At 50.9% G+C, this 15,767-nt stretch overlaps 7 protein-coding genes; 1 reads left to right on the top strand and 6 right to left on the bottom strand.

Moving 5' to 3' along the window:
- Positions 1–3,096: 3,096 nt before the first annotated feature.
- Positions 3,097–4,885, bottom strand: GSBLH_T00001203001 (uncharacterized protein; the record flags this gene model as incomplete). XM_013039563.1 has 7 exons in its annotated part: positions 3,097–4,068; positions 4,101–4,158; positions 4,252–4,322; positions 4,356–4,444; positions 4,475–4,633; positions 4,663–4,735; positions 4,769–4,885. The coding sequence occupies 7 exons, from the start codon at positions 4,883–4,885 to the stop codon at positions 3,934–3,936; spliced, it is 702 nt and encodes a 233-aa protein (XP_012895017.1). The 3' UTR covers positions 3,097–3,933.
- A 959-nt stretch (positions 4,886–5,844) lies between these two features.
- On the bottom strand, positions 5,845–6,600 carry GSBLH_T00006218001 (uncharacterized protein; the record flags this gene model as incomplete). Its single annotated transcript, XM_013039564.1, has 3 exons — positions 5,845–6,430; positions 6,460–6,566; positions 6,598–6,600. 3 exons carry the CDS (start codon positions 6,598–6,600, stop codon positions 5,845–5,847), a joined length of 696 nt encoding a protein of 231 aa, XP_012895018.1.
- Positions 6,601–6,918: 318 nt separating this feature from the next.
- Positions 6,919–7,310, bottom strand: GSBLH_T00001204001 (uncharacterized protein; the record flags this gene model as incomplete). The annotated part of the gene is made up of 2 exons (XM_013039565.1): positions 6,919–6,994; positions 7,027–7,310. The coding sequence occupies 2 exons, from the start codon at positions 7,308–7,310 to the stop codon at positions 6,919–6,921; spliced, it is 360 nt and encodes a 119-aa protein (XP_012895019.1).
- Positions 7,311–7,709: 399 nt separating this feature from the next.
- On the bottom strand, positions 7,710–10,564 carry GSBLH_T00001205001 (uncharacterized protein; the record flags this gene model as incomplete). XM_013039566.1 has 6 exons in its annotated part: positions 7,710–8,000; positions 8,032–8,521; positions 8,553–9,003; positions 9,034–9,387; positions 9,417–10,237; positions 10,273–10,564. 6 exons carry the CDS (start codon positions 10,562–10,564, stop codon positions 7,769–7,771), a joined length of 2,640 nt encoding a protein of 879 aa, XP_012895020.1. The 3' UTR covers positions 7,710–7,768.
- Positions 10,565–10,663: 99 nt separating this feature from the next.
- Positions 10,664–12,788, bottom strand: GSBLH_T00001206001 (uncharacterized protein; the record flags this gene model as incomplete). The annotated part of the gene is made up of 7 exons (XM_013039567.1): positions 10,664–10,966; positions 10,995–11,406; positions 11,437–11,967; positions 11,997–12,082; positions 12,111–12,552; positions 12,584–12,676; positions 12,715–12,788. The coding sequence occupies 7 exons, from the start codon at positions 12,786–12,788 to the stop codon at positions 10,664–10,666; spliced, it is 1,941 nt and encodes a 646-aa protein (XP_012895021.1).
- A 590-nt stretch (positions 12,789–13,378) lies between these two features.
- Positions 13,379–14,132, bottom strand: GSBLH_T00006219001 (uncharacterized protein; the record flags this gene model as incomplete). The annotated part of the gene is given in 5 exon segments (XM_013039568.1): positions 13,379–13,392; positions 13,412–13,541; positions 13,581–13,757; positions 13,790–14,009; positions 14,083–14,132. The coding sequence occupies 5 exon segments, from the start codon at positions 14,130–14,132 to the stop codon at positions 13,379–13,381; spliced, it is 591 nt and encodes a 196-aa protein (XP_012895022.1).
- Positions 14,133–14,781: 649 nt separating this feature from the next.
- GSBLH_T00001207001 (uncharacterized protein) lies at positions 14,782–15,191 on the top strand (the record flags this gene model as incomplete). The annotated part of the gene is made up of 2 exons (XM_013039569.1): positions 14,782–14,902; positions 14,938–15,191. 2 exons carry the CDS (start codon positions 14,782–14,784, stop codon positions 15,189–15,191), a joined length of 375 nt encoding a protein of 124 aa, XP_012895023.1.
- Between the last annotated feature and the right edge of the window lie 576 nt (positions 15,192–15,767).

The following is a 15,767-nucleotide window of genomic DNA, read 5'->3' on the forward strand; positions in this document are numbered from 1 at the left end:
AACGCCCTCGATGGGGTTTCCCGCCAAATCGCGCGCGACGACGCGCAGGGAACCCAATTGTTGGTGGGAAAAGTGCAGACCGTCCGGGGAAACGTGGAAAACGTAACCCTCCTTCCGCGCCGCCACGTGGAACCGCGACGAAAACGGAATCGCGGGGAACTGATATTCCCCGCGGGAATCGCTCAGCGTCGATATTTCGCGGTTATTTTCCGATTCCAGCGTCAGCGTCACTTCCACGTCGGAAACCGCGGGAATGATCTGCCCCGCGACCACGCGGCCCCGCTGCGCGACGACACGCTCCACCGCGGGGATGCAGCGCGTCGACGGCACGTGGACAGGGAGAACCGCGGGGATGAACAGGAACGAAGAATGGGGCGCACCGAATTCCAGCGAAACCTCCCCCGCGGGAACGAACTAGTGGAAACGTGGAAACGTGGAACTACCAGCTGATAGTGGTACAAATCGCCCGTTTTTTTGGCCACCGTCTCGGCGAGAACCGCGGTTTCCCGCTTCGCGCGCACCAAAATCTGTGCGTCATTCCCGCCAATTCCAATTTCCCACCAAAACTTCTTCGCCCATTCCCGCCAATTCCGCGCCCTCAATCGTTCCCTCCACCGCGAAAACCGCGGGAACCAGCGACAGCTCCGCGTGCTCCCGCGACACCACCTCGATTCCCGCGGGAGTGCGGAAGCAACCCGCCAATTCCACTTCGTACCGCGCCCCGCTCACGCAGAACCGACTCGTCCCCGCGGGGATCGAGATCGACCGACTTCCCGCCGCCGATCGCAGAACCGCGGGAGTGGCAATCGGGGAAACGATGGAAACCACGTAGCCGGTCTGGCGAAACTCCAGGTCCGAAACGGACTTTTCCCGCACATCCACCGCGATACGGAACTCATCCCCGCGGTACGCCGACCCGTCGATGAAACTCCCCCAGCATCCATTCTGCCGGTTACAATATTGTTCCGGAACACGATTCCTACCGAATTCGACAGTTTCACTTCGTACTCGCCCGGCAGAATTCCATGGAATTCGAAATTGTGTTTCGGGTCAATTGGGACACTTCCGATCGATTGCGTCCCCATCACCAATTCCACCGCGGAATTCGGGCCCAATTCTGTCAAAACGGTCACGTGACCCGAAATCGTCTGCGCGATCGGGCTCAGCACCACTTCCGCGGGAATCTCCTGGTTCCCCACAGAAACCTCCGCCTCGGTGAACGTCAATTCCAGATTTTCCCGCGGTAATTTGGCGGGTTTCACGGAGATCGTGTAGATTCCGGGGGACAGCTAAAAAAAACTCACAGAACCGCGGTTATCGATACCATGAAGCAAAACTGTTCAGTGGTTTCGTACTCCTTGAGCACCATGTTGTTCTGCGATACCTGTACGGAATATTTGGCGGGAAGCATCGGCTACAAAATTGACAAAAATCGCCACGATTTACGTAGTTTCGAAGGATCTCCGTTTCCACTTTTCCACACTGAATGTAATGCGTGATCCTCAAATCCGGAATCTGGTTCTCCAGTTTCCCCGGTTTCCCCTCCACTTTTTCGAACGAAAAATGGAACGGATCTTTTCGCGCCTATTTTCAATTGTTCCCCGCGGTTCTACATCGATCATGTACAGCCGGCTCTTCATTCCCGCCAACACGTAGGTTCCATCTTTCCCCGTTTCCACCTCCGTTTCCCGCGAATCCACGCCGATCTTCGCGTGTTCCACGGGAATTCCGCGCTCGTCCACCACTTTCCCGCGGAGATTGAACCCCGTGATCTGGAACACTGTTCCCAAATCCACCGAATCCCCGCGGACTCGCACCGACAGTTTCGACGGCTCCACCGTCCACTCCGGCGCGCCCGGCGCAACCGCGGGAATGATCCAGTAAATTCCGTCGGTCAGCGAAGCGAGGGAGAAAATCCCCGCGGGATCCGGCTGGGCAGTACCCACTACCGAGCCATCCTCGCGGGTAAACTGCAGCGAAACGCCCTCGAAGGAGGACACGCCGCTGAGGTTCTCGATCTTCCCCGCGATTCTGTAGCCCGAAACCACGAAGTCGGTGCGGATTTCCGCGGGACCGAAGCCGATGGAGAGCACTTGGCGGGAAGGCTCGTCGAGCGACCAGGACGGATGCTCCGCCACGATCACGTATTCCCCGCTCACCACGTTGGGGAAGGCGTAATCCCCGCGGGAGTCGGTTTCCGCGGTTTTGAGGACGAATCCGTCGCTGGAGAGAAGCTTGACGGTGAGGCCCTGGGGAGGCACGGAGGAGTGCTTGTTGCTGGTGTGGCCGCGGACAAGGAAGCCGGTGATCTCAAACTCCAAGTTGCTTTCGCAACCAGAGAGATGATCATCATCGTCCTTGCTGATCTAGCGATTAGAGTGGAGTAAAAACTAAGGAATAATACCGAATAGGAGTCGGGAGAGAGATACCAGCCGTCCTTCTTGGAGATGGAAAGCGTATAGTCTCCCTAGCTTTTAGAAAATACGACTGATTTTGTACGATGTCGTAAACTGGAATAAAGAAATATCCTTGGGGACTGCATTCGGTTTGTTCTTGCACAATTCCTTCCGAAGTGATCAAAGACACAACAATATCAGACAAATTGGGAGCACTTCCAATGGCTCTACTTATGAATCGACTTGACTCGATTATACTTCAAAATTTCGCGAGAAACTCGTACGTTACCCGCACAGCCAGAAATACTGTCAGAAGCCGCTAGAGCAGCCAGAATAAGCACGAATGCAAAATATTTCATTGCAAGTCGATTTAATAGTCCACGTTCATAATGCTGTTCGTTCCATAAAACCCCGATCAGTCTGCATTTTTGGAATTCCCGAAATCACATTAGTGAGATGGGAACTAATTTTATGAATTGTTAGGAGCCAATGTATTATGGATCAATGTGAAGTGTTGACTTCTTGAAGAGTGTGTTTTACGATTATCACTCAATCTTTCTTTCTTTCTAGTATAATTGCCTGTTGTGCAACAATCATTTTGTTTGGTTTTTATTCTTTATATTTTCTTTCCAACTACTACTACTACTACTACTACTACTACTACCCCAACCAATTCCATTGCATTTTCATCAAACACATCAATCATTCCAAATGCAAACCGTTTCCTTCTTGAACCATTCTTCCACGCGTTTAAAAATCTCGGGCATCTCCGGCCGTTCATTCTACCTCACATCTCGTTCCACTCGCCTACTTCCTCTTTCATGCAGTCCGACACAATTCCGTAAATAACTACACTTCACTCTCTCTTTCCACTACCCCACTTTCGTCCTTTTTCAGCGCCGAATTCACCTTAAATCGATATCCCTCCTCCATCATGAATCCCCACTACGCTCTACGCTCTCCTCCAATCCTACATTCGCATCCGTCAATTCCTTCGCCACTCCGTTCTTGTATACATTCACTGGGAAACATCCCGTGAGAATCTCCGATATAAGCAAGCCAAGCGCGTAAGCATCCGCATGAAGCAGCACGCGATGCACTTCATCCGGCTCCATGTTCTCAATCTCGATGAGAATCCGCCACAACTCCGGGGCTCGACTACATTTCAATCCATTTCAACCACGACTGCAGTTTATTCCCAATATTCACGATCGAGCTCGTAATGTCGCCATTCGCGAACTTCGCCATTCCGAAGTCCGAAATCATCAAATCCCCCTTCTCCGACACCAGAATATTATCCAGCTTCAAATCCCCGTGGCAAATCTTCTTCAAAAACACGTACAACAGCCCCGTCGCGATCTGCATCACGTAAATCTTCCGCAGCCAATAGGCTTTCTCGTTTCCAGCCAGCCGTTTCACCGAATCGCTCAGCCCATCGTCCTGCGTCGACAGCTTTCCCAGCACGTGATCCAGCGACGTCTTCGCTCGGTCCTCCAAAATCGTGATGATTTTGGATCCGTCCTTCTCCGTTTCCACGTTATACCCGTACACGCGCAGAATCGAAGGGTGTCGCAGCGACGCCATGATCGAAATCTCCTTCAGCAAGCTCTTCTCGCTGAACTGCGGCGACGTTCGGCACTCTTTGATCGCGATCATTTTGTCTTTGTAGATTCTGACGTGAATTTCCACTTTATTTTTCTCTACCCTTCGTAGACTTTCCCGCTGCAGCCTTCGCCCAGAAGGCGGCCCTTCTCGTAACGGTCTTTCGGGATGAGGAACACGTGATCTATGTCGAAATAACCGCGATTGTCTACCGTCGAGACTAGAAATGAGGTAAAAAAAACCGCGGGATTACGGGCGAAGGAGGGGCGGGAAGTGGCTGAACTCGCGCTGGAGATCGCAGATAAGGGTGTAAAGGTTTGGATTCTATGATTAGATGAAGAAAAGTTCAAAAAATACGTGTTGTTGGTTCCAATTGTACATGTAGGAGGTAAAAATACGATTATTGGTATGATCGACAAAAGGACATTGCTCGTTGCTTGTAACGCCTACGTAAAAAGGAACAAAAACAAACATACAAGCATCATCGCAAAGGTAAATGTCGGGACACTTCACCATATTGATGATATTCGGATTTAGGAGAATATTAACTGGAATGGCAAATTGTTCCCCGTTGTTTTCGCAGACAATCGACATTGAAAACTGAACTAACGAATTCGCAGAGTAATTCGTACGAACTAGCTGTAAACTCCACTTCAGAATATACCTTCCATTGAATGGTATAGATATGCGCGTCTTTCGACTAAACAAGTGTACAGGTGATATATAATATATTTGTACTATTCTTTATTTAACAAGCGCCAATATCATACGGAGAGAGGTTTCGATATCCGCTTCAAAAGGACAATTGCATCTTGAAGTGCTTTGGACTGACTTTTCTTACCAGTAACATGATATTCTTCTCTCTCTTTAAATTGAGGAGCGATCATCAGTTAACAAATTCTTTATAGTGATTACTTTACTTTTGACTTTATGGAACTATACCAGTATTTGTTTTTCCTTAACCGAATTGCCTATTTCTTGTGGTGTGAATTGCTGTGGATTCGAATCCCTGGAGTTTTGTTAGATTGTAGTTTACTATGATTATTAATTACGTAGCATATATATTTGATCGTTCTGAACCCGTTTCGATCCTTATGGGAATCTTGTCAATTCTGATTGATTACACTATTATGGAAAAGCTGCCGACTGTGCTGGAATTGCCTGATAATTCCATAAAAATGCTTTATGCAGTCCATCCTTTGAGTAATCTGCAATGTGTAACGTGTTCTTCTTCCTTTCTTGCAACGGCGTTGCTCTTGCATACTCGCATTCATCCTCTTATCATTGCCATCTGTTTCTGGGAGATCCCATTGAATTATCACGGTATATTGTCCTACCTCTTACAAGATTCGCATTCTACCTTTGTTCCCTTTTTGTTGACTGTCGTTGTGGGAGTAACAATTGTTCCCTTGCTCGTCAATCGTCATCGCCCCTTCGTTCTTCTCTACTTCTCGCTTTTATTCTATCCTAAAGGGTTTCAATCGATCTCCATTGCGCTGTGTTACTTGTATTTGAAGACTGATTCAGCTGTAAGTCTTCTCTTGTCTTCTCTAATCGCCTTCTCTGTTTCTCTGTATAATGATCTGCGTGTCAACGGATCCGATGTTTATGCAATGCAATATTATGTTAATTGTGCTACATTCCTCTTCTTTTCCCTTGTACTCACTCGATCGATTCCTATCGAGAAGTGATTCTATCTTTCTTTCTTTCTTTCTTTCTTTCTTTCTTTCTTTCGCTTTATCATCAATTCACCTTCACTCCTTCCAATCCAAATCCTCACTGTATTAATCTCCTCAGCTTATTTCCATTCCAAATCAGCGTATTTTTGTTTCAACAAACAACGAATTCACGCCATTGCCTTCTTCTTTCGATTCTTTCGTTCTTCCATACGACGATCTTCTTCCTCTCTCAACTCCTTCTCGCGCCTTCTCTCTTCCATCTTCTTCGCTATATTCTCAACATCCAGTCGCTCTTTATCCGCTTTATCGATCTGCTCCTGCATCGAGTACCACTTGTGGGAATTACGCGGCATCTTGAATCCCTCGCCTAGCAAGCTGCTCCACTTTCCACGCTCCGCCTTCTTCATGTTTACCACAATTCGACTCACCGCAGCACGCGACCAAGTGCAATTAGCAGGAATAACATCTGCGTGCAGCTTGATGTTCATATGAAACGTTTTACCCGAAGAAGGACTAGAAACTAACAAACAATCCAAAAAAACGAACCAGCGAGCCAGCAGCTGGAAATGCGTTTCGGTGAAGTTGACCGATATGTCGTCGCACTCCAACGTGGCTGGAGCGTCCCATTTGTGCGCTAGCTTGATATTCAGAGCCACCTCGTCGATTCCATCTGCCCACTGATAGGCAGGCGGTATCATTGTTGCCTTCTGCTTGTGCGCATTGAAAATGCTCTGCAGCTTTCGGATTTGGATGCTATTTCCTCACCCGCTCCAACGACTTACTTTTTCTCCTGAATCGCATGCGTAAACTCCTTTTGGATGGGTGTTTCGAGCGACTGGAACTTCTCGATTGCCTTTGCAGCGAGATTCCACCAAGAACGTTCAATACACTACAAATCGCAATCATTTCGCGTTCTTTACCATAGCAATAATATCTACATCAAGCGTAGATCCTTCGAGGACAGCTTTGTCAAACAAAGCAGTAGCTTCCGTTTCGGAGGCACACTCTCTCAACATTGAGGAGCAAGCCACAAAAGAAAAGAACAGCAAAAGTAGAATACACCTCATGAATGATTAGTGCTTCCCATGATTCTATCCTTTTCATTTCGCCTATTGTAACAAACAAACAAATAAACAAAGAAGAGAACGAACAGATCGATTCTATTACAACACCAACTAAAACGAATCAGGAGTTTCCATCCCCGAAAACGCGCTACACTTCACCCTTCTTCTCCTTCTCCCTTACCTTCTCGCAGTACAAGCAAAAAACAACACCTTCTTTAATTCTTTATTGTAAAAAAAGTAATTGAACGACCAACTAGTCCTAAGCCCTTCCCTCCCCTTTTGTACATTTGCCCTTCGCTCAGAGGATCATCCGAAAGATCACTCAAATAACTATATACAAGGCAGTTTCGAAGCTGGATAGCAGAATCGATCTCACTCCAGACACTACCAAAATCAATTTCCGGAACTTCGCACAGTTGTCGATTTATCTCATTGATAGCACGAGAAGTGCTATCAACACAGCAGAAATGATCCGGCTTGACGTTACTACCTGTCAAACGAATACAACGTGGAGAACCTAAAATCGTAGTCTGGGAACGATAAGTTGAGCGTGGAAATAAGGAATCCATAGACCTTGCACATTTCAGGATCTTCCAGTTTCCCTTGTGCACAAGTTAAGAAATTTGAATTGCAGAATGATTAAGGATATTACTTGAATAGGATAAGTGCTCGACGTCTTTCAAGTAGTCTTGTCGTAGTCGCCTTGATAGTTTCTTTTGTTCGGGCGACATTTTACCTGTGCTCGACCCATATCCGAATTATTACAGGAATACATTTCAATTCTGCAGTCAAGCTGCATATCACTTTCCGTTTCGGAATTAAGTTTAGAACACAGAACAGATAGACTTGGGACTTCCAGGTATTTCATTTCTACTAATATACACTTCGAAAATGAAGATTCCCGCTAAATGCCAAAATTTCACGGTTAAATTTGAATTCTTCCCTCCTATTTCGAGAACAAACAAAAATCCAGCTCGGATAAAACAACAACAACAACAACAGCATTATTAATAGCAATGCCACCAAATTACGCAGCTTCCTCCTTCTCTTCCTTCTTGTGCTCTGCCATGTTTGTGTTGTCGACTGTTGTGGGAAGTACCTTCTTCAACGCCGTTCTGTCACATCTCCACCGGATGAAAAAGTACGAGGGAACGTTCCAGCAAATCACCGCCGCACAGAACGACAAGAGAATACTGGCGATGGCGGGAAGCTGCGTGTTCGTGTGCAACGCACCGCAGAGCAGCGCATACCACCCAACCCTATGGTTTGACACAGTTTCGCGGCACGTACGAGCAACCTCCAATAATCATGGGACCAATGGCGCCGGTAGAGACAGCCGCTCCCTGGGCCAGACTGACTGACACGATCGAGGTGCTGAACACAGCGGGGAAGCCAGAGAAGGCTCCCGCGAAAAGACCAAACCCACTCGAGCTAATCCAGCTGCTGAGGACGATGCAGGCCATGCAGGAGAGTCCCCGGAGGAAGTGGATGAGGGGCTTCACCCGATTCTTGCCCTTCGGAGTGGGAGGAAGCGACCAGCACAGCCAAATGCCGATGACCACACACAGCACCATTACACAAATCGAAAAGAGCCAAATAGGAACGCCTCGCTCGTTCGTGAAGGTTTCAATCGAAGTGACCAGGAATGCGGCAATGAACCATGCCACGAATGACAAGAGGAGCGTAATCCAGGTGGTAGCAGTGTTGCTATAACGCTTACTAAATTTACTGGGAAGAATCTTCCACACTGGCAAAAACACGAGGTTTGTGGCCATGGTTCCTGTCGACTCACTTCACTGGCAAATTCCTACCGATTGGAGTGGCAAAGAGAGACGCTGCCTGCTCCACACGCGTTTTTCCGTTATCTGTGAGAAAAATGTACGAGGTAGGAACCACCGTGGTCGGGATCGACACGATAATTCCTCCGATCGCTCCTCCGCATCGCTCGATGCAAATCGCCACCACAATGGCAATCACGAATCCCGCACTTCCAGACACAATGGCTTTCGTCCAGTTCATGTCCCCTCTCTCCAACCCTTCGTTTCTGCAACAAACAGGAAATTGGTATCGAATAATGCCTGCCGCTACGAGCAGCTGGAAGCCCTTATTAATCCGGGGATCCTCCAGCACGCGCGACCCCTTCGGATTCTCGCTCAACTCCTTCAACGCCTGCTGCATGGTGGCATCGTTCACCAGCGCCTGGATCTCAGGATCCTGCATATTCCGCTTCTGCTGCTCCTCGTCCACCGGCTTCGTCTGCATCTACCCCTCACACCCGCCTCTCTGCCCTACCTCGGCGATCTTCTGCTGCGTCTTCCGCAGTCCGTCCTGGCATCCCGCGTCCTCAGGATTCAGCTCCAGCCCGCGCTCGAAGCTCTGCAAGCACCGATGGTACTTCTTCAGCGCCATCTCGATCAGTCCGCGGCGATGGTACGCCTTCACATACGTCGGGTCCAGCTCCAGCGCCTTCTGGATGTCGTCCAGCGCGCGCCCGTAGTCCATCAGCTTGCTCAGCGCCGTCGCGCGGTTGCAGTAGAACGACGGGTTCGTCGGGTCGCGCCGGATCGCCTCGTCGTACTCGCGGATCGCCGCGGGGAAGTCGCTCTGCATGAACAGCGCGTTGCCCCGCTCCTTCGCCTTCAGCGCCTAGAGTGGAGCAAAAACCGCGGGAATACCTCTTCGGGGTTGAGATAGGCGCGCTTTTTGGCCTCCTCGATGAGCCGGTCGCACTGGCGGATCTTGTCCTCCACACCTTTGAGCGGGCTTTCCGTGCGCGACGACAGGAACGCCTCCTTGGCGGCCTCGTAGTTCTCTCGCTTCATCTCGGCATTTCCGATGCGGATGTAGGTGCGCGCGACGTCTTCGTACTTGGCGTGGACGGACCGCGCGATGTCCACGGTCTCGTTACAGTACGCCACGCATTCCTCCAGCTTCCCCTGCTCCAGCAGCACCGCCGAAACATTGTTCCGCACCGTGACGTTCTGCGGGTCCACCTCTAGCGCGGCGTTGTACTTCGCCAGCGCGCCCTCGAAGTCCTTCTTCTTGTACAGCGCGTTGCCCTCCTCCTTCAGCGCCTGGATCTTCTTCTCCTCCTCCGACAGCTCGGGAGCCGGCGGCTCCGCAGGCTGAGCAGGCTGAGCGGGCTGCGCAGGCTTGGGAGAAGCAGGCTGAGCGGTCGGAGGAGCGGTCGGCTGAGCGGCTTGGGCGAAGGAAGAGGCGAATTTGGGGTCGATTTGGGCGAGACGCGCGTAGAGAATGGCGGTGTAGCGAGGATCTTTGGTGATGGACTCTTTGACCGAGGCGTCCGTCTCGGCTTTGCGGAGAAGCTCCATGAATTCCGCGTCTTGGCGCAGATAGGCGAGAGACGGGGTCGAATTGACGATGTCGATATCCGGGACGCGGAAGATGTTGGCGAAGCTGGCGGCCGTTTCTTTCGCCTTTTCTACCTCGGCCAGACCGCGCTGGAGCATGGGATCATTTCCGCACTTTGCCATGCCTAGTTGTTACGAGTCGAACGAAAAAGGCGAGTACCTTCTTTGTATGTGCTAGCCGCCTCTTCTAGTTCCATTCTGGCTTGCTCGGCTGCTCCCTTTCGGCAATATCCCTTCGCCCAAGTGGGGTTCAGCGCAATGCACTTCACGCCATCGTCGTACGCCTCGTCCACCTTGCCTGCGGCCAGATAGGCAGCGGAGCGGTTACTATACAAAATGTGATTGTTTTCATCGAGCTTGATTCCGTTGGAGTAGCACTCCACGGCCTTATCATACTGACGAGATTTCATGAACTCGTTTCCTTTCGCTTTCCAGGAATCCACGGTTTCCATTCCCTAGAGCTCAATGCCGCCGCGCAGCGCCCACTTCTTTCTGTCGAACTAAAAAATGGAAAACAGCAAAATAGAACAAAGCTTCTAGAACAAACAACGCTACGGCTTGAACTGATACTTGAAGTGGCTCGACGCAAGGAACTCGTGCTTCTGGTACGTGCAGTGCAAGTGCTCGTCCACGTCCTCCCCGATCGCCGGCGAGATGCCCGACAAGATGCCCAGGAACTGTCCGTCGGCGCTGGCCTGGCAATACTCCCAGTCCCGCTTGTCCTTGCGCTCCGGCTCGACCGTCTCGATCAACTGCCCGGCATAGACGACTTCTGCGCCGATGTCGACGATCTGATCCTTCCATCGAATTCGCTGCGACTGCTTCAGGAACGCGCCCTTCGGGTTGATGCCGTGCTACGTCCCACCTCCATCCCATTCCTACCGGCTTCGTGCCATCGCCCTTCTCGTTCAGCAGGGGCGGGGCGATCATTAAGTTCATCGCCGTGATCTCCGCCTGCAGCCGCGCGCTCGCGTTCACCGCCATATTCACCGTCGTCACGTTGCCCTCGCGCAGCGACAGCGGCCGCGCGGTCAGCGGCGCGCTCTCCGCCGCCATCGGTCCCTCGTACCGCAGCACTTCCCGCGGTTCCGTCGTGTTCAGCGGGAGTTTCACGCGGAACGTCTTGACCGGGCCGTCGTCCTTGACCAGCTCGCACACGCCGTTGATCGGCGTGAAGGTGTAGGCGGCATTGCGGATGATGAGCGGGATGGCGGTGAGGTCGCCGGCGATGCCGAAGGGTCGCACCGCGATGGTTCCCTCCAGCAGCACCTTCGCGATTCCCTCGGGAGTCTGTCTATGCATCACGGCCTCCGCCCTCCCTCACAAGGCTTTCACCGTTTCTTCCACGGTTCCACTCACCTGCACCACGTTCAGTTCCTCCGCCTCCGCTTCCTCGCCCACCGCTTCCTTTCCCGCGGGAGCCGTGGGAGCCGCGGGCACCGCAGCGACGTTCGCGTCGGCGGTCTTCACCTCGCTGCCCGTGTCCACGTTGACGGCTCTGCCGCCCGCGTTGGGCGCCGGCACGCCCACGGCGATGGGTTCCGCCGCGCCGACGGCGAGTTCCACGTCCTCCTCCTCCTTCTCCTCCGCCGCGCCGGCCGCGTCCTCCGCCTCCGCCTCCTTCTCCCGGCCCTCCGCGTCCAGCCCCAGCGGCCTGCACACCGCCGCCGACGCGGGCAGCAGCGGCTCGGCGCGGAACGCGGCGAAGTCCTGCGGCGTGAGCGTCGCGCCGAGCGCCGATTCCACCGCGGTGAGACGCTGCATGGCCGGACCCGCCTCGAAGGACTCGTCGACGATCAGCTCCGCCATCGGCGTCACGGCGGTCGCGGGGACCAGGTGGTTCGGCAGCTCCGTGCTAGGGTTCAAACCGCGGGGAGGACGCACGTCACGTCGAAGAATTCGTCGTACGGCTCCTTCTTCTGGTCCTGCTTCGCGATGCGCTTGATTTCCGCGGGGAGACGGCAGTCCATCTAGATGGGAGGACAACCGCGGGGAGACCTGCAGAACGGCGTCCCAGGCGTCGAGACGGTAGTCCTGGAGCTCGTGGGAGATCTCGCGCTCATGATTGATGTCGTTGATGTCGTAGAGAGTGTTGTCGGTGGTGTACTCGCTGAAGAGAGGGTCGTTGGCCAGGCGAATCTGTCGAAGAGGCGTGTCCAGCACGGAGAGACCTTCCATGCCGTTGATGCAGCGACGGAAGGCGTAGTAGAACACAATCTTGTTCATCTCCACCAGTTTATACTCGGGATTGCCCTTCATGACTTGGTAAATGACCTCGCGCACCTTGCTCAGAACATCCATCGCAAGGAACGGCGAGTGGTGGTCCAGATCCACGACCACAATGTAGAAATCGTTAATCAGCTGATACAGCAAACGATACGCACCAACCACCATGGGAATGGGCTGGGCGATGGGGAACACGTCCTCGATCTGCTTTCCTCTATCCCTCACCGCTCCCACCATTCATTTACCCCAAGACACTACGATTGGCACTGCGGCAAGATATACGGATATCCTCCATGGTATCGGAGAAGGATCGCAGCAGAGATGAAATACGGTGGTATCTACACGCATAAGCCTGCATCTGCACACAATCGCCTACGAGACAAGAGAGCTCTTCACGATGCACCCAATCTCTCCTCTAAGCGAAACAATGCAGATAGCAATCACACCCATAGTTGAAATCTAGAATTTGAAGTAAGTCACATTCAATCTCATGGATCGGGTTTTTATCATTCCCATTCACCCTTGTTTTCGCCTCCGTGTTGCTGATAAAACAAACAATTCAATAGGGAAGCGAATAATCCGCATCATTATAAGGAATCGGAGTGTCGTTCGAAGCGTTCTGGTGCATCGGCGGGTAGTTCTGAGGAACAGGCGCATATCCCGGCGGATAGTTCTGCTGCTGTGGCGGATAGCCCTGTGGCGGATAGCCCTGCATCGGATAGGGCGGATAGCCCTGTGCGGGATAGCCTTGCGGCGGATAACCCTGATATCGCTGCATCGGAACAGCGTACGTTTTCTCTCTGTAATCGTAGTCTCGGCGGTGCGGCTTCGTCCGGCCACGGCTGTGACTGCGGCTTCGACTGCGCCCGTGGGCGTGGCCGCGACTGCGCCCGGCAGAGCGAGATCGCGATCGTGATCGGCTTCGACTGCGACTTCGCGTGCGACTGCGGTTCCGATCGCGGTAATTCTCACTAGCGATGAGAAAGGGAAAAAAGAAGAGGCGTACAGACGCCTTGGCTTGAATCGCTCATCGGGCGCGGCTAAAGCGACTTTGCTGATTGTGAGGGTGAAACCCTCCTCTTCGCGTGTCGCGGGCTCCAGAATTTTGTCGTAATCTTCTTTCTTCGCGAACGTGACGAAGCCAAATCCGCGGGAGTTTTGTGTTCCTTTCTCAAAACAGACAAACGCCTCCTCGATTTCTCCCTACATGTTACGCAACTCTCCTTTAAAAAAAGCAAGTACGAATTGCTTAAAGTAGTTTTCGAGATCCGCGTTCTTCCATTCTTTCGGAATGCCGTTTACGTGGATTTTGCGTTTTTCTTTTGCGAATTTCTCGTCGACCACCGCTTTCGGGTCGGGGTCGCGCGATTTCGGAGCATTTTGGGGGGCATATTGGTACTTTAGCTTTGCTGGCTTTCCCTACAGTGGAAGGGGAGTGTTGTTAGAGAAACCTCGAATGAAACACCCGCTTCAAATGCCTTGAGAGACGAGACTGGATTGTCAAAGACTACAAAGCCAAATCCTCGCGGCTGATTTGAACTCTGGTCTCGGGCCAACCGGCTGTCTTTGATATTTCCGAAAGGTTCAAAGGCCTTCCGAAATGCCTCGTCGGTAAGTGTATAGCCTAGGTTAAATGCAAATATCTTCAAAAATCTATCATCGTTTTCCACTCTATGCAGGAAATTCTTGAATAACCCAATATCAGACTTATACCTAAAATTGGATCAAATAATGGAAAAATCACGTTTCTATTATCATGTTGATCAACTCCTCCTTTGACATGAAGTCCAACATATAAGAAATCGAATCGACCGAAATTTGGGTTCCATCACTGAAAACATAATTGACATTAAGAAAATCTCACAGGTCCACTGTGTTTTCCGATTTTGTTTCACTCATGGTACAAATACTGATGACCTTTTCGTTTCTGGAATTGCGGTTATTTTCGACTTTTTTGGCTAGTGCGTCTATTTTCATCTCTCATGTTCACTCGCTTTTTCCTGCTTCTTCTCTGCTCCATTTCCGTTCTTTCCTACTCTGCAGATGAACCTTATGAGTATGACGAGGAGGATCCGCTGAGTATCGGGGGAGGAACGCAGCAAACCTGCGACGCTTGCAGAACGGTTATGGACCAATTACTGCAAGAATGGCACACGATTGACAACGACTCCTTTTTGAACGCGATTAACGAAGCGGGATTGAAAAAGGAATACGTCCCCGTTGTTCCGGAGGAAGAAGTAGCTTTTGTTATGAACCTTTGTTTATCATTGTAGGAGGAACGAAAGGAGTTTGAAGCGATGGTTGTAAGAAGGTATGTTTCACACGATTCGATTTGATTTGATGTGATTTGATTTGATGTGATTCGATTTCACTCATGGGTAGATTTGCAAAACGTTGCAAAAATGTGGATATCTGGATTCGGTAGGGTTGGTACAGATGGATAATGTCTAGCTACAAGCCCAGTATTCGCAAGGCGTGCGATGAAATCGTCAAAACCTCAGGCACGGAGATCGCTCATATCTTGGTCGACAAGAACAATGAAGTCGATACCGACATTATGAATTGTTTCTCTGCTTTTTCCATTCTTTCATTTTGTCAGACCTCACGCGTGTTGTTTGCATGGGACTGAATCGTCTCTGTACCATTCGCTATCTCAATCTGGACGCTCGTTCCGTCAATTCTCGCTGCGAAAACTGTGTCAACATCGCTCGTCTCTTCGAATTCCAAACGCGTCGTGCCTCGCGCAAGTACATCGCTCGCGGCATGTTCTTCGACTCGATGCTGGAATCCACCTGCGAGCGCATTCCTTTTTATTATTCGCGTTTTTGTTCGTTGAATGCAATTCACAGCTAGACCCCAGCAAGATCGGTACATTGTGCGAGGAGTTGGTGTCGGATTATGACGATCAAATTATCGGCGTGCTGCAAAAATTCGCAGACGGATCGAAGGAAAACGTGGAGAAGAGTCTTTGCGTGGACATCGCGCATGCATGTTCGAAGAAGGAGTATAAGCGAGTAAGGGAGTGGCGAGGATTGCGAGTGCAGATTCAGAATTACAGCTATCGTCACGCGATAGAGGATTTCCAGGAGCAGCAGGATATAAAGACGATGGAGATGAACGAAGAGCTTTAGGGGTTTGCTGAGAACATTCTGTTTTTGAAAAGATTTTTGTCTATTTTTTGTTTGCAGTTTGTTGGAAACGTGCAACGAATGGGGGAAGAGAGAGAACAGGAAGGGTGATGCAGAAAACACAATTTTTGAATTTCAAATTGATATGGAGAAGAACACGGTGAAAACAGAATTACTTCTCAAAGATGTGGAGGTGAATATTACGTCGGTAGCTAGCTTCCGCAACTTTGTCTATGTATCTGGCCGGGGAGATAAACTCCTTGTGTACACAATTCGAAAAGGTGTCTTCTGGACGGATCCG

This window comes from Blastocystis hominis, assembly GCF_000151665.1.
Source record: "Blastocystis hominis, Singapore isolate B (sub-type 7) whole genome shotgun sequence assembly, scaffold_1".
Taxonomy (NCBI): domain Eukaryota; class Bigyra; order Opalinata; family Blastocystidae; genus Blastocystis; species Blastocystis hominis.